This window comes from Oncorhynchus keta, chromosome 2, assembly GCF_023373465.1.
Source record: "Oncorhynchus keta strain PuntledgeMale-10-30-2019 chromosome 2, Oket_V2, whole genome shotgun sequence".
In the NCBI taxonomy this organism is placed as follows: domain Eukaryota; kingdom Metazoa; phylum Chordata; class Actinopteri; order Salmoniformes; family Salmonidae; genus Oncorhynchus; species Oncorhynchus keta.
The window spans coordinates 3,078,358-3,100,539 of NC_068422.1; the positions used below are offsets into that span (position 1 = coordinate 3,078,358).

Below are 22,182 nucleotides of genomic sequence, written 5' to 3' on the forward strand. Positions count from 1 at the left end.
GTCATATGATGATAGCACATCTGCCTGACTAGATCATGGCTGGGTTCAGGACGCTGAAATAACCAAGATCTTATAATGATCAGTGGTTAGAATATTTTCCTGTGACTGCAATAATACAAAAACATATTGGTCAAATAAACATGTTTTATTTACAATTAAATTAACCATTGTATTACAATAACAATCAGAAATACAGATTCTCTTTCTCTCCAAGTCAACAGAAATAAATAGACATACAGGCAAATGAATATGTACTTCCCAAATGGCACCTATCTAGTGAGTTACTTTTGACCAGGGTGAATAGAACTCTGGTCAAAAGTAGTGCACTCTATAGGGAATAGGGCTCTGGTCAAAAGTAGTGCACTCTATAGGGAATAGGGCTCTGGTCAAAAGTAGTGCACTCTATAGGGAATAGGGCTCTGGTCAAAAGTAGTGCACTCTATAGGGAATAGGGCTCTGGTCAAAAGTAGTGCACTCTATAGGGAATAGGGCTCTGGTCAAAAGTAGTGCACTATATAGGGAATAGAGCTCTGGTCGAAAGTAGTGCACTCTATAGGGAATAGTGTGCCATTTCAGAAGCAGCCCTGGAATGAAATGTTCAAGCATAGTTCTGAAGACAAAAACTTCCAAAAATAGGTACAAGGCAATAAATATTCAGTCACCTGGTGACTTAGGAAACAACAGGACTAACAGTCAGCCCAAACCAGACTGTTCTATGAAAATAACAGACAAGTGAATACAGTCGTAGGCTACATGACAAGGAAAGACTGAGCATGAAGGCAGCCAGGGTCTGAGTAAGAAGAAGCATCTAATTCTGATTTTCTACAAGTTAGGAAAAGCTCCAAATACACTAGGTCTGATTCCCAAACGCATCCCTAGACCCTACTGCCTACACACGAGATCGGAGGGGAAAGATTGGAAAATCTAGGGGGTAGGGGTTGTTTCTGGACAGGCCCTAGGAAATAGTTGGAGTTGAGAACGAGTAAATGGACAACCCCCTAACCTTGTGCCTAGGCTGCAGAGGACAACATCATGAACCAATCCAACATAAACCCCTTGTGCCTATCCAAGGTCCAAAGCGATATAACCGCCATCGATAAAAGACAGCACTGTGCAGCCGTCTTCATCGACCCGGCCAAGGCTTTCGACTCTGTCAATCACCGCATTCTTATTGGCAGACTCAATAGCCTTGGTTTCTCAAATGACTGCCTCGCCTGGTTCACCAACTACTTTTCAGATAGAGTTCAGTGTGTCAAATCGGAGGGCCTGTTGTCCGGACCTCTGGCAGTCTCTATGGGGGTGCTCACAGGGTTCAATTCTTCTATCCCCGGGGCGTGAGTCACTTCATGAAAACAGAAAAGCAGTGAGATTTTTGTCAGTGGGCTATTTCAGAAAACAATTTGGAGGACGGTGAGGTCGGCTGTGGATCGATGTGGGATAAATGTCTGGAGGTAGTCCAACAGTAGAGAAGACAATGAGGATCTTTTTTTTCAGGTAGAACTCTAGTCTCTATCTCTCTACCTCAAAACCTCCAGCATATCAGCAACAAAGCTAACACTCAACTCCAGCCAGCATCAGAGAAACAACAACAAATGCCGCATTATGGGAACACGAAGAAACAGACCTCATGATCGTCACTTGTGAGGCCATCATTGACAAGTATCTCTTAGAGGTTTACATTAGCCACTAAAGGAGGTTCTAAAAAGTGCCTGATAACTAGAAAAGGGGTCACAGGGTGGAAGGTGATGGTACATAGGGGTACCCTGACGTAAAAATGTCAAACACAGGGGCCTCTGCAGGTTACTTACAGTCAGGGCCCAGTGCTGATTTAGGATCAGATCTCCCCTGTCCATGTAAGGGGGATACCTAGTCAGTTGTACAACTGAATGCATTCAACTGAAATGTGTCTTTTGCATTTAACCCAAACCCTCAATCAGAGAGGTGCGGGGGGCTGCCATAGCTTTTTACCTTGTCAGCTTAGGGATTCGATCCAGCAACCTTTCGGTTACGGGCCCAACACTCTAACCACTAGGCTACCTGCTGCCCCTCTAACCTTATTTATTATAATCTTAAAGGCAAAACTTATCCTAGATCAGCACTCATACTCTGAAACGCTTTGTGAAAATGGGCCCTGGGCTCCACAATGTCTGTTGATCCCAATTCATTCCCTGCCAAACTTTACGTCCCTCTTGGCCCTGAGTAGGTCTTCACTAGTTAACACAGCCACATAGTCATAACTTTTAAATGGTGTTGTGGATGTGTTAACTAGTGACAAACCTCTAAGCAACCCTTCGATGTTGGCAGATCTGTAAGGTGTAAGCTCCACCTCTACACAGCATACTTCCCCAATACCCTTTAGATCAGCAAACTTCTGGGGCCAAGAGGGAGGGAATGAATTGGGACGGGCTGTGGCTGTCACTCACCACTTCTCGTTTCCATAGGTGTCAACATAGGGATATGGTTCACCAACTACTTTTCAGATAGAGTTCAGTGTGTCAAAATCGGAGAGCTTGTTGTCCGGACCTCTGGCAGTCTCTATGGTTTGCCACACAGTTCAATTCTCAGGCCGACTCTTTTCTCTGTATATATCAATGATGTCGCTCTTGCTGCTGGTGATTCCCTGATCCACCTCTACGCGGACGGCACCATTTTGTATACATCTGGCCCTTCTTTGGACACTGTTAACAAATGAACTTCAATGCCATACAACACTCCTTCCATGGCCTCCAACTGCTCTTAAATGCTAGTAAAACTAAATGCATGCTCTTCAACCGATCGCTGCCGCACCTGCCCACCCGTTCAGCATCACTACTCTGGACAGTTCTGACTTTAGAATATGTGGACAACTACAAATACCTAGGTGTCTGGTTAGACTGTAAACTCTCCTTCCAGACTCACATTAAGCATCTTCAATCCAAAATATAGAACCGGCTTCCTATTTCGCAACAAAGCCTCGTGCTGCCAAACATACCCTCGTAAAACTGACTATCCTACCGATCCTTGCCTTCGGTGATGTCCTTTACAAGATAGCCTCCAACACTCTACTCAGCAAATTGGATGCAGTCTATCACAGTGCCATCCATATACTACCCACCACTGCGACCTGTATGCTCTCGTTCACTGGTAACCATATACTGGGGTGAAAACAGACTCTCTATTTGCACATCATCATCTGCAGTCATGCCCATAAATTGTAGTGGTGTAAAGTACTTAAGTAAAAAATACTTTAAAGTATTGCTTACGTAGTTTTTTGGGGTATCTGTACTTTACTATTTATATTTCTGACAACTTTTACATTTACTCCACTACATTCTTAAAGAACCCTACTGCCTCTGATCTGGCAGACTCACTAAACACACATGCTTCATTTGTAAAATAAGTGTTAGAATGTGCCCCTGGCTATCTGTATATTAAAATAAAATGGTGCCATCTGATTTGCTTAATATAAGGAATTTGACATGATTTATACTTTTGATACTTAAGTATATGTTAGCAATTACATTTAATGTTGATACTTGAGGAAAAGTATTTAGTTCTAAATATACTTATGTAGTATTTTACTGGAGGATTTTTACTTTTTCTACCACTAGGAAATGTATGAAAATCAGCATTGTCAACAAGCTAGGTAATGCTAGCTAGCCGGTGTGTTTTCATTTGAATTACACCAATGACTCAGGGTTGCTTTTCACCAACGGTGATCCAAGAGGCAGTGGGACAGCTTTTCATTACTTTGGAGGATACTTCTGAAGTGATGACTGTACTCTGTGGGGATCTCAAAGCTCATCACAGTCCCAATACAGAGGATCTGCAGACGGCGGAGACGCCCTGATGACATGGATCTGCCAGCCTACCTGCCTGCCCTTGGACATGCTGACCAGACCACCACCGCTGCTGACCATCTAGCTATGAGCTTCCAGATCCTCTCATGAGAGCAGCTGTCCATCTGGAGGTTTCAGGAAACACTCAGACTTGACCCATCTACTGTTGTAGCCTATATCTCTAAATACATGCTTGTTGGTTATTTTGCTTAACAAGCACTTTGAGATTCTGTCCAATGAAAAGCACTATAGAAGCTGAATAAATTATTATTCATTATAACTTCAATGCCATGGGCCTCAACTAAAGTACTGCCTCTACTAACCAACCTCAGGGGTGCATCAGTGATGTGAAACTTTCTGAACATCAATAGCAGATAGAACGGAATTGTGTTGGCTCTAGCATTATTCTTCTGACAGACAATCTACACAAGACATTTCTATCTGAACAGAGCCAAGCCCTGTGATCCTACACTTACATCAACACTTCTGTTTAGTACTGCGTAACTCACACTAAACGAATTAATCCTGTGTCCCAGCATAGAAAACACAATGCAGACAACTCTCCCCCACACAACACATCACATTATACTTTGGTTAGGAAGCAATAAAGCTTTCGCTCAGTGAGATAAACAATATATACACACACACACACACACACACCTCTGAATTATCATCCATCAAAATATCACATTGGTCTTATATTACATAATGTATCCAATTGGTGTAGAAATAATATACCAGCTTGTTCCCCTCTCCAAGATACAGTATAAAGTCAAGTTATCACAAAAACTGTCCCAAATGGCATCCTATTCCCTATACACATTAGTCATTTAGCAGATGCTCTTATCCAGAGCAACTTACAGAAGTGAGTGCATATATCTTCATACTTTATTGTACTGGACACCCAGTGGGAATCAAACCCACAACCCTGGCGTTGCAATCGCCATGGTGTACCAACTGAGCCACACGGGTCCATAGTTCCCTACTTTTGACCATTACCCCATAATGACGAAGTGAAAAGAGGATTTCAGAAATGTTTGAAAATGTATGAAACAAACAGAAATACCTAATTTACATAAGTATTCTGACCCTTTGCTATCAGACTTGAAATTGAACTCCGGTGCATCCTGTTTCCATTGATCATCCTTGAGATGTTTCTACAACTTGATTGGAGTCCACCTGTGGTAGATTCAATTGATTGGACATGATTTGGAAAGGCACACCCTAGTCTATAGAAGGTCCCACAGTTGACAATGCAAGTCAGAGCAAAAACCAAGCCATGTTGTCGAAGGAATTGTCCTTAGGGGTTGATATAGGATTGTGCCAAGGCACAGATCTGGGGAAAGGGTACCAAAAAATGTCTGCAGCATTGAAAGTCCCCAAATACACTGCCCTCCATCATTCTTAAATGGAAGAACTTTCTAGAGCAATCAAGGGAGAAGGACCTTGGTCAGAGAGGTGACCAAGTACCCGATGGTGACTCACACAGCTCCAGAGTTCCTCTGTGGCGATGGGAGAACCTTCCAGAAGAATAACGATTTCTGCAGCACTCCACCAATCAGGCCTTTAGGGTAGTGGCCAGACAGAAGCCACTCCTCAGTAAAAAGTACATAACAGCCCTCTTGGAGTTTCCCAAAAGGTACCTAAAGGACTCTCAGACCATGAGAAACAAGATTCTCTGGTCTGATGAAACCAAGATAGAACTTGTTAGCCTGAATGTCAAGCGTCACATTTGGAGGAAACCTGGCACCATCCCCTACGGTGAAGCATGGTGGTGGCAGCATCATGCTGTGGGGATGTTTTTCAGCGGTAGGGAGTTGGAGACTAGACAGGATCGACAGAAAGATGAACAGAGCAAAGTACAGAGAGATACTTGATGAAAACCTGCTCCAGAGCGCTCAGGACTTCAGACTGGGGCAAAGGTTCACCTTCTAACAGGACAATGACCCTAAGCACACAGCCAAGACAATGCAGGAGTGGCTTCAGGACAAGTCTCTGAATGTCCTTGAGGGACCCAGCCAGAGCATGGACTTGAACCCGAGCTAACATCACTTGAGACCGTAAAAAAAAACGGTGCAGCGACACTCCTCTTCCAACCTGACAGAGCTCGAGAGGATCTGCAGAGAAGAATGGGAGAAACTCCCTAAATACAGGAGTGGCAGGCTTATAGTGTCAAACCCAAGAAGACTCGAGGCTGTAATCTCTGCCAAAAATGCTTGAACAAAGTTCTGAGTAAAGGGTCTGAATTCTTATGGAAATGTGATATTTCAGTTCTTTTATTTTGCAAAACATTCTAAAAACCTATTTTCATTCAGTCATTATGGGTTATTGAGTGTAGTTTGATGAGGGAAAAAAACTAACATTTAATCAATTTTAGAACATAGCTGTAACGTAACAAAATGTTAAAAAAAGTAAAGGAGTCTGAATATTTTCCGAAGGCACTGAATAGGGAATAGGGTGCACTTTGGGTCACACACAATTGTTATGTCTTGGTTTGTGGAGAGGGTGCACACATTAGGGAACACCGCAGCAAAAATGTTTTGCAATGGAAAACTATAACCAGCATTTCTTATTGGACAAGTTCAGGTAGTACCTCCTGTTTAAATCAGTTTTCTTCCATTTGATACCCAATGAATGGACCCTGCTGATCGCCAAGTCAGAGGTGTTAAGCCCCAGTAGTGTTGTAGACAGAGGTCTGACTCTCAGCCTAAACAGGCCTAGGACGGGAGAGGTGTCGCGCTCCTGGTGATCTGTCTCTTCCATGCCATGCAGGAGGAACCAATCTCAGAAGGAAGAGATGCTCTGCATCCATCGTGGGTAGTAGGAAGATTTCCCCATGTTACTCCATCTTGGACATTTCATATTTTGTAGTCATGATTTCCTAGGTAAGGAATACAGTGGAAAATATATATATAGCTCTCTCTCTCTCGAATACCATAGTGGCTGTACATATAAAATTGCCTACTGGGAATTTAATAACATTATAGGAAATGCACAGTGAAATAAACCATATATACTGAGTTACAAAACATTAGGGGAAACCTAGTCAGTTGTACAACTGAATGCATTCAACTGAAATGTGTCTTCTGCATTTAACCCAACCCCTCAGAGAGGTGCGGGAGGCTGTCATAATCAACATCCACGGCGCCCGGGAAACAGTGGGTTGACTGCCTTGCTCAGGGGCAAAACAACAGATTTTTACCATGTCAGCTAGGGGATTCGATCCAGCAACCTTTCAGTTACTGGCCCAACACTCTAACCACTAGGCTACCTGCTACCCTTATTAGGAAAGTCTTCCTAATATTTAGTTGCCTCCTCCTTTTGCCCTCAGAAAAGCCTCAATTCGCCGAGGGCATGGACTCTACAAGGTGTCTCAAGCGTTCTACAGGGATGCTGGCCCATGCTGACTCCAATGCTTCCCACGGTTGGCTGGATATACTTTGGGTGTTGGACCCAAAATTGAAACACACAGGAAACTTGAACGTGAAAACCCCAGCAGCATTGAAGTTCTTGACACACCGGTGAGCCTGACACCTACTGTTCAAAGGCACTTAAATCTGTCTGCCTTGCCCATTCACCCTCTGAATGGCACACATACATCTCAATTTTCTCAAGGCTTAAAAATCCTTCTTTAACCAATCTCCAACCCTTCATCTACACTGACTGAAGTGGATTTAACAAGTGACATCAATAAGGGCTCATATCTTTCACCTGATAGCACATGCCATGGAAAGAGCAGGTGTCCTTAATATTTTGTATCCTCAGTGTATTTTGCCATTGACAGAAATGACCCAGTGTTAAAAATATACACACCTCATCTGAATCAAGAAGGACAGGCAACGCTCTACAATGGAGGAAAATAAGGAGAAAACATTTGTTTTTATGAAACCACCACCTAATAATGGTGACCACATTAAACCAGGATTTCCCAAACTCGGTCCTGGGGACCCCAAGTGGTGCAGGTTTTGGTTTTTACCCTAACACTACACAGCTGATTAAAATGATCAAAGCCTGATGTTTAGTTGGTTATTTGAATCATCTGTGTAGTGCTGGGGTAAAAACGTGCACCCTTTGGGGTCCCGAGGACAGAGTTTGGAAAACGCTGCTATAAACACACCTGCTATTTTGGTGTTGATAGAACTATTTCTTGATAAGTGATGCTTACACGTCTGTTAGAGAGGTAGGAATGTTCTCTTCCACCCACTTCAAGTCTTCATCCTGGACAGGAGGGTGAAAATAAAAGAGAGAACTACTCAACGCTGCCCTCTGTTGTTTGAACTCGGATGTCATTCACTAGACTAAAAATACTGAACAAAAACATAAAACACAACAATGTTCCTGAGTTACAGGTCATATAAGGAAATCAGTCAATTTAAATAAATTCATTAGGCTCTAATCAATGGATTTTCACATGCCTGGGAAGGCATAAGCCCATCCAATTGGGAGCCAGGCCTACTCACTGGGGAGTATGGCACAGCCAATCAGAATGAGTTTTTCCCCCACAAAAGGGCTTTATTACAGACAGAAATACTCCTCAGTTTATCAGCTGTCCGGGTGGTTTGTCTCAGTCGATGCCGCAGGTGAAAAAGCCGGATTTGGAGGCCCTGGGCTGGTGTGGTTACACATGGTCTGCGGTTGTGAGGCCGGATGGACATACTACCAAATTCTCTAAAATTACATTGGATGCAGTTTATGGTAGAGAAATGAACATGTAATTCTCTGCCAATAGCTCTGGTGGTCATTCCTGCAGTCAGCATACCAATTGCACGCTTCCTCAAAACTTGAGACATCTGTGGCATTGCGTTGTGACAAAACTGCACATTTTAGTGGCCTTTTATTGTCCCCAGCACAAGGTGCACCTGTGTAATGATGTCGTTTAATCAGCTTCTTGATATGCCTAACCTGTCAGGTGGATGTATTTTCTTGTCAAAGGAGAAATGCTCACAAAAAGGGATGTAAACAAATTTGTGCACAACATTTGAGAGAAGCTTTTTGTGCTTTTATTTCATCTCATGAAACCAACACTTTACATGTTGCATTTATATTTGTGTTCAGTATATACAGTAGATGGTCATTTGTTCTTGAAGGTAATTTTTGTGCTTGAATTGCATCACAGGTCAGAGCAAACATTTGAGTGTCAGTTACCTGAAAGTGAAACTTTATTGACTGACAGAAAAGGTTCGCTTGTTGGTATGCTGTATTTATATGTGGAGATATTGTGTTCATATTGATTGGATAATTGGAAATGGACTTAATTCCCTGAGGGAACAAATCAAGTTGTATTAATTGAATTGAAGGTTTGATACTAACCGGGTTAGATCCTGAAGGCTTGGCTGAGCCGTTCGTCTCACTCTTAAAGTTGGAGGCTCTCAGCTTCATGCCATCAGCTGTGTGTGTTTAGAGAAACACGGAGAGAAAGATCACCAAGGTTCAAACACATTATCACTAAAGAAGTTAAAGAAAAACAGAAGTACATGTACAATACCTAAATTAGCTGACACCAGGAACTCCTCAATCTCCTCATCGTCAGAGTCATCCATCAGTGGAGTGAACGCATATCTGAGGAGAACAAAGGAACAGTTCAATTATGAACAGTTAGAAAGCCTTAATGGTTCTAAAGCTACAGAACATTTAAAGGCTGTGTAAGTGTGAGTGGTAAGGTGAGGCACTTTCTCCCTGACTGACTGTTGGTAGTTTGATATGTCAACCTATTGCCATTGATAAATCTACAGCACACTCAACAAGGTAGCGAAGGTGCAGGTTGTAGACAATGGTCTCCGCACACTTAGATCAAAGCACATTTCACTAATATAATAGGCAGGTCAATCATCACTGCTGGTTGTTAGCTGACTGAAAGGCACCAGAGGGTAGTGCGTCCAGCCCAGTACATGACTAGGGCCAAGCTTCCTGCCATCCAGGACCTGTCAACCAGGCGGTGTCAGAGGAAGGCCCTAAAAATGGTCAGACTCCAGGCAGACTAGTCAGAATGTTCTCTGCTACCGCAAGGCAAGCGGTACCGGAGTGCCAAGTCTAGGTCCAAAAGGCTTCTCAACAGCTTCTATCCCCAATCCGTAAGACTCCTGAACAACTAATGAAATGGCTACCCCCCCCCAAATAAAATGTGATTAGGCGTTCTCCAATACAACACTGTCTACATATAGGAGGACACACACACACATTTGATATTACTATCCTAGTGGGGACCTCAAAAGTACTTCCATTCAAAATCCTAATTTTCCCTGACCCTGAAAATAGGCTGCCATTTTTTTTACTCTCCTTGTGGGGAATTCTGCCCCTGAACAGGCAGTTAACCCACTGTTCCTAGGCCGTCATTGAAAATAAGAATTTCTTCTTAACTGACTTGCCCAGTTAAATAAAGGTTTAATAAAAGGTACCCACGAGGATAGCCACACACACCATGTAACCTCACCTTTGGTTGTTAGCAGAGGGTCTCCATAAGAACATGATAACCAGCAGTATGATGGAGAACAGGAACCTCCAGAAGGCATCATCTACCCACAGCTCCACCCAGTCCTGTTATATGGAATAATACAAACAATGTCATCCATGATACTGTTCAATACATGACCCAATACGGCAGTCTTGAGCTGGCATTTTTTAACAATACGTTGATTCAATGCTGTTGATTCAATGTCTTAAGTCCTGAACAGTGAAAATTATGTTTTCATTAAATTTAAATGATATTTGGATGAAACCAGTATCAGTTCAAAGAAATGTGACCCAAGTATGAAAAATGACTGTAGCTGGTACACTGATAAGGTTGATCATTGTGGTCCTTCTGTAGCACAGTTGGTAGAGCATGGTGCTTGTAACGCCAGGGTAGTGGGTTCGATTCCCGGGACCACCCATACGTAGAATGTATGCACACATGACTGTAAGTCGCTTTGGATAAAAGCGTCTGCTAAATGGCATATATATATATATATCATAAAGTTACTGGTCCCCTCGAGCTGTGTCAAGTCCCTGGATTCAGGAGGCAGGCAATACCAAGGATTTACTTGTAGCTTTATGCAACGTTATATAAAACCGGCATCACATGAATCTACACCTTGCTTTGTTTATAAACCAGTGGGTTGTGGGTTCCATTCCCACGGGGGAAAATGTATGCACTCACTACTGTAAGTGGCTCTGGATAAGAGAGTCTGCTAAATTACAAATGTCAATGTCAATCTCAAGCAGAATACTTCTAACCTTTCATCTGCTCTCATCCTTCTAGACCTATCGGCTGCCTTCGATACTGTGAACCATCAGATCCTCCTCTCCACCCTCTCCGAGTTGGGCATCTCCGGCGCGGCCCACGCTTGGATTGCGTCCTACCTGACAGGTCGCTCCTACCAGGTGGGGTGGCGAGAATCTGTCTCCTCACCACGCGCTCTCACCACTGGTGTCCCCCAGGGCTCTGTTCTAGGCCCTCTCCTGTTCTCGCTATACACCAAGTCACTTGGCTCTGTCATAACCTCACATGGTCTCTCCTATCATTGCTATGCAGACGACACACAATTAATCTTCTCCTTTCCCCCTTCTGATGACCAGGTGGCGAATCGCATCTCTGCATGTCTGGCAGACATATCAGTGTGGATGACGGATCACCACCTCAAGCTGAACCTCGGCAAGACGGAGCTGCTCTTCCTCCCGGGAAGGACTGCCCGTTCCATGATCTCGCCATCACGGTTGACAACTCCATTGTGTCCTCCTCCCAGAGCGCTAAGAACCTTGGCGTGATCCTGGACAACACCCTGTCGTTCTCAACTAACATCAAGGCGGTGGCCCGTTCCTGTAGGTTCATGCTCTACAACATCCGCAGAGTACGACCCTGCCTCACACAGGAAGCGGCGCAGGTCCTAATCCAGGCACTTGTCATCTCCCGTCTGGATTACTGCAACTCGCTGTTGGCTGGGCTCCCTGCCTGTGCCATTAAACCCCTACAACTCATCCAGAACGCCGCAGCCCGTCTGGTGTTCAACCTTCCCAAGTTCTCTCACGTCACCCCGCTCCTCCGCTCTCTCCACTGGCTTCCAGTTGAAGCTCGCATCCGCTACAAGACCATGGTGCTTGCCTACGGAGCTGTGAGGGGAACGGCACCTCAGTACCTCCAGGCTCTGATCAGGCCCTACACCCAAACAAGAGCACTGCGTTCATCCACCTCTGGCCTGCTCGCCTCCCTACCACTGAGGAAGTACAGTTCCCACTCAGCCCAGTCAAAACTGTTCGCTGCTCTGGCCCCCCAATGGTGGAACAAACTCCCTCACGACGCCAGGACAGCGGAGTCAATCACCACCTTCCGGAGACACCTGAAACCCCACCTCTTTAAGGAATACCTAGGATAGGATAAGTAATCCTTCTCGCCCCCCTAAAAGATTTAGATGCACTATTGTAAAGTGGCTGTTCCACTGGATGTTATAAGGTGAATGCACCAATTTGTAAGTCGCTCTGGATAAGAGCGTCTGCTAAATGACTTAAATGTAAATGTAAATCTGTGGTGCGACTGATAGTTACAGCTGGTCAAGCTACAGCTTGCATCGAGGCAAATAACACTGAAACATGCATATGAGAGCACCAGCTGTTCCGGGTGACTGTGTGATCACGCTCTACGCAGCCGATGTGAGTAAGACCTTTATACAGGTCAACATTCACAAGGTCGCAGGTCCAGAAAGATTACCAGGACGTGTACTGCGAGCATGCGCTGACAAGTGTCTTCACTGACATTTTAAACATCTCTGAGTCTATAATAACAACATGTTTCAAGCAGACCACCATAGTTCCTGTGCCAAAGAACACAAAGGTAACCTAACCTGCCTTAATGACTACCGACCCATAGCACTCACATCTGTAGCCATGAAGTGCTTCAAAAGGCCGGTCATGGCTCACAACACCACTATCCCAGAAACCCTAGACCCACTCTAATTTGCATACCGCCCCAACGGATTCACAGATGATGCAATCTCTACTGCACTCCAAACTGCCCTTTCCCACCTGGACAAAAGTAACACCTATGTGAGAATGATATTCATTGACAACAGCTCAGCATTGAACACCATAGTGCCCTCAAAGCTCCTCACTAAGCTAAGGACCCTGGGACTAAACACCTCCCTCTGCAACTGGATCCCAGACTTCCTGACAGGCCACCCCCAGGTGGTAAAGGTAGTAACAACACATCTGTCATGCTGATCCTCAACACAGGTGCCCCTCAGGGGTGCGTGCTCAGTCCCCTCCTGTACTCCCTGTTCACTCATGACTGCACGGCCAGGCGCGAGTCCAACACCATCATTCATTTTGCCGATGACACAACAGTGGTATGCCTGATCACAGACAACACTTTAAGGAGCTGGTCAAAGACCTGGACGTGCGGTGCCAGGACAACCTCTCCCTCAACATAATCGAAACAAAGGAGATGATTGTGGACTACAGGAAAGAGGACCGAGCACACCCCCAATCTCATCGACGGTGCTGTAGTGGAACAGGTTGAGCGCTTCAAGTTCCTTGATGTCCACATCATCAAAGATTGTCCAAGCACATCAAGACAGTCGAAGACGGCACGACAAAACCTATTCCCCCTCAGGAGACTGAAAAGATTTGGCATGGTTCCTCAGAGTCACCATTGAGAGCATGGTTGCATAACTGCCTGGTACAGCAACTGCTCAGCAGTTGTATGCTGAGCTGCAAGGCACCAGAGGGTAGTGCGAATGACCCAGTACATCACTGGGGCCAAGCTTCCTACCATCCAGGACCTCTATACCAGGTGGTGTCAGAGGAAGGCCCTAAATATTGTCAAAAACTCCGGCCACCCTAGTCATAGACTGTGCTCTCTGCTACCGCATGGCAAGTGGTACCGGAGCGCCAAGTCTAGGTCCAAGAAGCTTCTAAACAGCTTCTACCCCCAAGCCATAAGACTCCTGAACATCTATCAAATGGCAACCCAGACTATTTGCATTGCCTGGAACCTTTAAGAAATGCACAGAGCAGTCAAACTTGATATCACACAACTGGACCATTTGCTGCCATTACAAGAAGACATACTCACAGATTGACAGTCGGCTAGTCTGAATTTTTTCGTCGTCCACACCATGAAAATGATTGAAGCTGAAGGTGGGGGAAAAAAAATACAACCAAAACTGCATCAGACCAGTTCCATTCAATTGTGAGACTAATTCTGAATGAAGTATGAAGTAGGCTACATACATATACTGCTTTATAACGTTGTTCATAATGCCTTATACAGTAGTAATGTGTTATGATACTCATGAACTATAAAAACATGACAATTGTCTTCCTGGCTGTACTCACCTATAATGGCAAAGATGAGTGTGTTTGTGAAATGTCTGTAGAGAGACAGCTTCACTGGGTTTCTCCTCAGCTTCAGTGTCTTTATAGTGTGAGCCAGGCTCACAAATATGTTAGGGGGCAGTCAAGGAAACAGCAGCTGGGCTTCACAGTATGTAACTAACAGACCTTTTTATTTTATCTTTATTTAACTAGGCAAGTCAGTTAAGAACAAATTCTTGTTTTCAATGACGGGATAGGAACAGTGGGTTAAATGCCTGTTCAGGGGCAGAAAGACAGATTTGTACCTTGTCAGCTCGGGGGTTTGAATCATGGAAGAACCTAGCAAAAATCAGCAGGGATGATAACATGCAAGGTGTACAGATGATGCCCCGGGCAGAGATAGGGGCCAAGGGCTCGGCCCAGACCACTAGATCTCTACTATAAGACCTCCAGGTTAGCTAGCTGTGCGTTAGCTAGCTGTGCTATAGCGTGCAAGAATAAATTGTTTTCCCTCATGCAGAGAACCCTTTGGATTGGCACAGGGAGGGACCTCTAGTGGACAGAGTAGCCCAAGGCTCAGGCTGAGGACCAGAGAAGCCCCGGTAGGGATAAGGGGGCCCCCAGGGGAGAGAGTAGCCTCAAACAGGGCTATCAGCACACCAAAGGATATCCACCAGCAGAGAGAAGAGTCAATCAGAGCCAGAGGAATGTTGGCCAACAGAGCCAGGTCAGAGTCTTTCGCCTGAGAGGAAGAAATAAGAAAGGGATTGAGAGAGACAGGTGGGAATAATGGGGGGAAGAAAGAGAGAAGACAGAAGGTGAAAGTGATGGAGAGTGAGTGGGGGAGAGAAAAATAACAGCAGTAACCAAAGAAAATTACCTAGTGAAACATGATTTAATATACAATATAAGTTTAAAATCCAAACTGTAGAAGATACATTATAACCCCAGCACCATGATTTTCAGTGAAAATATTTAGTATGCAACACAATAAGGTGTCATACAGCCAAGTATGATAGACCACTAGAGGTACAGTATGGGGTAAATATTCTAGATAAGGAAGGATATGAACCAGATGATACAGAAGTCCATCAATGCTAGAACAATGGATGTGATGAGGGCGGGGCCATTGTCACAAACCTTTAGTGAATGCATACACACGTATTGAACAGAATTCCCATAACCCACACATTAGCAAAACAGCACGCCATCGAGAAATGAAGGTTCACATTCAAAATGCAAGCTCACTGGAGGTAAACAAGCTCAGGAATACGCCTTACCCCAGTGATCCTAAGCACACCTTCGATGGCAGCAAAGGCAAAGTACAGCACACCTAGTCCCACCACTCTGTGCATCACTGTACCCAGTCGAGGTCTGATGGGAAACGCACACAATGCAGGAAAAATGACTAAATACATACAGCACGATAACGTCACTGGGGTCACCTATCAAAGGACAGGGAGTAAGAGTGTGTGACGACCTTTATTTTCTCAACTTACTTGACTATACCATATCCCAGACTGACGATAATGACCAGCAGCCGTGCCAGGGTTCTCTTCAGGGCAGAGATGAGCTCAGCAAAGATCAACAGGCCTGGAGCTAAAAACAACATCCACATTGGAATTAATTCTCTCTCACACGAGACAGAAAAACTCTTGCTCAGAATAATAACACTCCCTAAACCTCCCCCTTGGCCCCAAGCCTGCGATGTTTGAAAATCTGTAAGGTAGAATTAATATGGTGGACTCTCCACCACTATACTGCTGATACCTATCCAGACCCTTCAGATCTGCCAACATTGAAAGGTTAGGGCCAAGGGGCAGGGAGGGAATTGGGACCAGATCAATGTGATCCGTTCCACCATGCTACTATACAGAGGATCTTAGTACTTTATTTAAACCAGTCAGACAACAGAGTTAGGTGTAACTGTAGTGTAGACTTACAAGCTGCCCCGACACCGTTGGTGTTCTCGTACTCAGCACAGAACACAGCCTTCTCCACCATGCCCAGAAAGATGACTCCAGCTATCCAGAACTGGATCCTCAGTAAGTCCTTCCAGTAGCAGGCAGCCCACAGGAACCAGAGTAACGCATAAAGGATGTACACTGTACACATCACCATGTAGAACTGAAACAGAGACAAAGGGTGAGAGTGAGAGAAAAATATTGGTTCTTCCAGTAGCAGGCTGAAGACATAAACCAGAGTAACACGCACACCGTACAGGATGTACACATGTAGAACTGAGATGCGTGTTCAAACAAAATAACAGACAAGGTATTTTTCTGAACAAACCACAAGGTCCTGTACGGTTCAGTTAGTAGAGCATGGCACAAGCAACGGCAGGATTGTGTGCTTGAATGCTTTGGATGAAAGTCAGCTAATATATTATTACATGAAGACAACACAAAACAGGCGTCTGATATCTATGACAATGATTAACCCTACAATGTATATGTGGCTAGGGACAAGCACTGGAAATTAGCGTGAGCTAAAATGTCATGGTGCAATGCATCCCACTGTTGTTTATTCAATGTGTCACTGACTATGTTTAATTGTATGTATACTCACGATCATGAGAGGCCATTCCGTGATGGAGATGTAGCCGTGAGTTCCTTTCATTACGACGTTGACTGGAAATATAAAGACTCAATCAGCTATCCATAACACAATAATTAGGGTTACAATATACAATAAACTTCCTGTGGCGTTCTGCACTAGAATCGAATAGTCCCAGCCATTTGCAACTTTTCAGGGAAGTCAGAAACCAATACACGCAGTCAGTTAGGAACGCAAAGACTAACTTTTTCAAACAGAAATTTGCATCCTTGTAGCTCTAAATCCCAAAAGTTTTGGGACACCAAAGTCAATGGAGAATAACAGCACCTCCTCCCAGCTACCCACTGCACTGAGGCTAGGAAACACTGTCACCACCGATAATTTCAATAAGCATTTCTCTACGGCTGGCCATGCCTTCCTCCTGGCTACCCCAACCCTGGCCAACAGCTCCGCACCCCCCGTAGCTACTTGCCCAAGCCTCCCCAGCTTCTCCTTCACCCAAATCCAGATAGCAGATGTTCTGAAAGAGCTGCAAAACCTGGACCCATACAAATCAGCTGGGCTAGACAATCTAGACCCTCTCTTTCTAAAATTATCCGCCGCCAATGTTGCAACCCCTATTACCAGTCTGTTCAATCTCTCGTATCGTCCGAGATCCCTAAATATTGGAAAGCTGCCGCGGTCATCCCCTTCTTCAAAGGGCTGACACTCTAGACCCAAACTGTTACAGACCTAGATCCATCCTGCCCTGCCTTTCTAAAGTCTTCGAAAGCCAAGTTAATAAACAGATACCTGACCATTTCAAATCCCACCGTACCTTCTCCGCTGTGCAATCCGGTTTTCGAGCTGGTCACAGGTGCACCTCAGCCACGCTCAAGGTACTAAACGATATCATAGCCGATAAAAGACAGCACTGTGCAGCCGTCTTCATCGACCTGGCCAAGGCATTCAACTCGGTCAATCACCGCATTCTTATCGGCAGACTCAATAGCCTTGGTTTCTCAAATGACTGCCTCACCAACTACTTCTCAGAGTTCAGTGTGTCAAATCGGAGGACCTTCTGTCTAGACCTCTGGCAGTCTCTATGGGGGTACCCCAGGGTTCAATTCTCGGGCCAACTCTTTTCTCTGTACATATCAACAATGTCGCTCTTGCTGCGGGTGATTCCCTGATCCACCTCTACGCAGACGACACCATTCTGTATACATCTGGCCCTTCTTTGGACACTTAAACCTCCAAAACAAGCTTTAAATGCATTATTTTCAACCGATCGCTGCCCGCCCGCCCGACATCACTACTCTGGACGGTTCTGACTTAGAATATGTGGACAACTACAAATACCTATATGTCTGGCTAGACTGTAAACTCTCCTTCCAGACTCATATTAAACATCTCCAATCCAAAATTAAAGCTGGAACGGGCATCCTATTTCACAACAAAGCCTCCTTCACTCACGCTGCCATACATACCCTCGTAAAACTGACTATTCTACCGATCCTTGACATCGGCGATGTCATTTACAAATAAGCCTCCAACACTCTACTCAGCAAACTGGATGCAGTCAATCACAGTGCCATATGCCATATACCACCCACCACTGCGGCCTGTATGCTCTCGTCGGCTGGCCCTCGCTACATATTCGTCGCGAGACCCACTGGCTCCAGGTCATCTGTAAGTCTTTGCTAGGTAAAGCTCCGCCTTATCTCAGCTCATTAGTCACGATAACACCCACACGTAGCACGCGCTCCAGCAGGTATATCTCACTGGTCATCCCCAAAGCCAACACCTCCTTTGGCCCCCTTTTCTTCCAGTTCTTTTCTGCCAATGACTGGAACGAATTGCAAAAAAAATACAAATTTAATATAAAAATGTAAATCGCTGAAGTTGGAGACTTATAACTCCCTCACTAACTTAAACATCAGCTATCTGGGCAGCTAACCGATCGCTGCAGCTGTACACAGCCCATCTAATCTACCTACCTCATCTCCATATTGTTTTAAATTTACTTTTTTTGCACACCAGTATTTCTACATGCACATCATCTGCCACTCCTGTGTTAATTTGCTCAATTGTAATTACTTTGCTACTATGACCTGTTTATTACCTTAACTCCTCACGCCATTTGCACACACTGTATATATACTTTTTTTCCTATTGTGTTATTGACTATGTTTGTTTATTCCATGTGTAACTCTGTGCTGTTGTTTGTGTCGCACTGCTTTGCTTTATCTTGGCCAGGTCGCAGTTGTAAGTGAGAACTTGTTCTCAACTGGCCTACCTGGTTAAATAAAGGTGAAATAATATTTTAAAAATACAACATGGAGCAATGTGATCAAAATGGCCAATGTCCTTTATATCATTTGAATTAGTATTTAGGCTGCCTAAAGAAACGTAATTTTCTTCTTAGTAAGTCTCACAAGCAAGTTTAACATTCCAAGTATTCAATAACTGGGTCATGTTCATTAGGGTAGATCACCGTAAAAATGTTGCAGAGTCCAGCTAGTACCTTCCCGTTACAGTCAATTCTCCTGTTAGTTCTGGTGGTCCCTCCCCGTTTCAGTCTGCATTCTTCCGTCTGGTGCCTGGTGAACACAACCCAGTTGAAGTGAAATTGGGGTTAATGCAGTGAACCCACCTGTTAGATTCCAGTTGGCTTCCTGTTTGTTAGACTTAATCACCACCACCAGCAGATAGGGGCCGTCCTTCCACGTGGTGGCGATGACGTCATGTTTAAGCGACACACTGCCATTCTTCAGACCGCCGACTTTGTCGTACTCCTCCATCGTCCACTTCGTGTAGTTTTCATCTGAGCCCTGGGTAGGATTGAACCAACATTTGTTTTGAGAGGGGGTTATATGCATTATGCAATGAAGAACGCAGGAAGTAATGAGAATGTGAAAAGTGATAGTCTGGTTCCAGATCTCTTTTTCCAGAACTCCAACGGTCATTGACAACAACCTTAGCAACTTGCAATGTAGCCGAAAGTAAGTGTGTGTGTAAAACTTTTTGTTATATGCATCATCAGTGAAACATCATGACCTCATCGTAGCATCTCACCGGTGCTGCTCCTTCCATGGGAGGGACAACTGGCCGTGGTTCTGCCTTGGCTTTCTGAAACAAAGTTGTCATACAGTAAGTTGTCAGTAAGTCAAACGCAAAGTTCCAAAACAAATTATTCTTCCCAATATATAATTTTCAAACTATTGAGGCAACCAGAATATTTCGTCTTCACACTTTCCCTTTCAGCACAGTTTCAGCTACTATGGAAAAGGAGTGTGAAAAGCACTGTAATGTAATGGAACTCATGTATGTAACCTATAAGCCCTTACATTTAGCATTGGGAAGTATCGCAGGTCATTGTTGCAGCTCAAGGGCTTGTGCTTGTGCTCAATGCATTCTCCTTGTCCTAGAGGGTTCGGATCCATACCCTGTCCTCGACTCAGTGGCGTCCTCTCATACATTTCCTTTAAAGTAATGATTTATATTCATATTCAATGTTTCACATCTATTTAATATATCAAATATTCAAGCATATTTATTAGTAGTTGAATGTAGGGAGACATACATTTCCTATGAGGAATGACGGGATTTAAAAATAACTCTTACAGTTAGTATAGTCAACTGGTAATTCACACCAACTGTCAAAATGTGGCACTACCATAGGAATTCTAAACAAATGAGGCATTACGAAAATGTTCAAGGTATTGATAATGAAAGATGACTACGGCAAACTCACTTTCTGCTCCACACCCATATATGTCAGCCTATAGACATTAAATAGCCTATACAGTTAGTATACTAGTCACTTACTGTAATTACTACCTGTACTTTACTTACCTCAATATTATTGAACTCATTGTGGCAGGGATAGTATTTCAAGTACCATCGAATGGTAAAAGTCATCTCCTCTGGACAACCAAAGGACACAACTAAAAGAGAAACAATAAATTGGTGTAAAGAGAAACAATACATTGGTGTTACAGAGGTAGTTCTTTGGGCGCTTTCATATCCCTTCTGTGATCCAGATCCTGGGAGTGCTTGGTAGTCTGTCTGAAACAAATCCTGGACCTGCTAATCTTACCTTTCAATTTGATATCAGTGTCTTTATACATGGATTTCCTCAAAAGTAATGGTCTTGAGGTCTGAGAAGAGGAAACAGCGTTTACATTAGTTAGATAAACTGAGTGATAGGCCTACACTAGAGTCAGGTCTGATTAATGCCAGCACTGGAACAAAACACAGGCACTGGTCTGGTGACCTATGTCTCCATCCTCTCAGAGTAACAGTGATGATTTAAGATCAGATCACAATGAATGAGATTAAAAGGACGGGGGACCTGATCCTAGATCAGCACTGATTCCTACTCAGACACTTTATATGGGCCCTGGTGACCATTATTGGAAGTCCCTAGGCAGGCAATGGCAGCTCTCACATTACTCTGCAACAGGATATGGTGGTGGACAGACATCTGACCAGCTCCATGGAAAATTGGGTCTACGTCCCAATTAGCCTACCTAACCTTCCTCCTAAAGTGTGCACTTGTTCACTTCACTGACTTGAAAGCAAATGATTGGTAGACACGATGTTTGTCTTACCCCTTCAATTCAATCGACATTGTAACGTTAGCTATATAGTTACTATAGCAATAGACTTCTGGCATAGCCTCGTTAGCTATATGTTATAATCTGGACATTAGCTAGCTAAATGGTTGTTAGACTTCTTATATCGGGGCTAAATTGCAGGCAATGATCTAGCCCAGTACAGGACAGTGGTCTCTCTGATATTTGTTTACATACCGCCTACGTTGTATGTTAAGTTAGGTAGCTGCCTAACCTAGCTCGGCTATGTTTGGGCAATACATTAAGAAAACATTTGGGGTAACGTTATAACTATGGTCTAAACTAAAACAGTTTGCCTAATTGTCCGAGGTAGCATGGTATTCAAAGAATATTCCCAAACCAACTAACGTTAGCTAACTAGTTAGCTCACTAACCAGATAGCTAACGTTAGCTAACGGTGCATAGACAGTACAATGGCTTGTGCAAATCGATAGCCGGAATATGTTCAGGAAAATGCATTATCAATCAATACTGTTAATGTTCAATTTTAATGAACAGAAAATCTGGCTCGCTAGATTGCTAGGACGGATGAATCGCACTGCTGTTCTTGCTAGTTAACTCGAAACCTAACTTTAGCTTGACAACTAGATCAATTGAATATTTTAATACTCACATTGACAACTGTAATACTCCATTGTCCCGGTTCTGGTGCTGCCATGACCCCGCTATTTACATCGCCCAATAAAATGATCCCTGTCAAAAGAAGTATCCAGGGTTTGACTGAGCTAGCCTTGTTGTTCCACGTCCTCACCCGTACAGAAGCAGCCATGTTTTCAGTAGCTCTCGTGTTGCGTGGCTGGCTGGCCAACTCACCTGAGTGGAAAATGTCACACACCTGGGTATCTTTGAGTTGACGTTTTGGCATTAGATGCATTGCACCATACACCATGTAAAGCAGTGCCAGT

General features: G+C 44.1%; 1 protein-coding gene across 2 annotated transcripts; it reads right to left on the bottom strand.

Moving 5' to 3' along the window:
* Window positions 1-130: 130 nt before the first annotated feature.
* LOC118396706 (transmembrane protein 87A-like) lies at window positions 131-22,107 on the bottom strand. 2 transcript variants are annotated; one of them, XM_052470834.1, is made up of 19 exons: window positions 21,891-22,103; window positions 20,740-20,800; window positions 20,496-20,587; window positions 19,988-20,122; window positions 19,716-19,769; window positions 19,294-19,471; window positions 16,671-16,732; window positions 16,046-16,229; window positions 15,602-15,701; window positions 15,383-15,476; window positions 14,769-14,844; window positions 14,124-14,228; window positions 13,861-13,919; window positions 10,249-10,352; window positions 9,304-9,377; window positions 9,129-9,205; window positions 7,984-8,036; window positions 7,632-7,662; window positions 131-6,699 (listed from the first exon to the last, which is right to left on the bottom strand). In XM_052470834.1, exons 1-19 carry the CDS (start codon window positions 22,044-22,046, stop codon window positions 6,658-6,660), a joined length of 1,737 nt encoding a protein of 578 aa, XP_052326794.1. In that variant the 5' UTR covers window positions 22,047-22,103; the 3' UTR covers window positions 131-6,657. The 2 variants fall into 2 exon arrangements, with proteins under 2 accessions (XP_052326794.1, XP_052326790.1); XM_052470830.1 differs by lacking the exons at window positions 131-6,699; window positions 7,632-7,662; window positions 7,984-8,036 and adding an exon at window positions 8,094-8,963 and having other exon boundaries at window positions 21,891-22,107.
* Window positions 22,108-22,182: the final 75 nt, after the last annotated feature.

What these genes read in the sequence shown, in the direction of transcription:
- LOC118396706 (XM_052470830.1), bottom strand. Translation starts at nt 22,046, where the DNA reads ATGGCTGCTTCTGTACGGGTGAGGACGTGGAACAACAAGGCTAGCTCA. An exon ending in TTCTCTCTGCTGGTGGATAT is followed by an intron (nt 14,229 to 14,768) that starts CCTTTGGTGTGC and finishes CCCCTAACATAT; the next exon opens with TTGTGAGCCTGGCTCACACT. An exon ending in CCCTCTGCTAACAACCAAAG is followed by an intron (nt 9,378 to 10,248) that starts GTGAGGTTACAT and finishes TGTTCTCCTCAG; the next exon opens with ATATGCGTTCACTCCACTGA.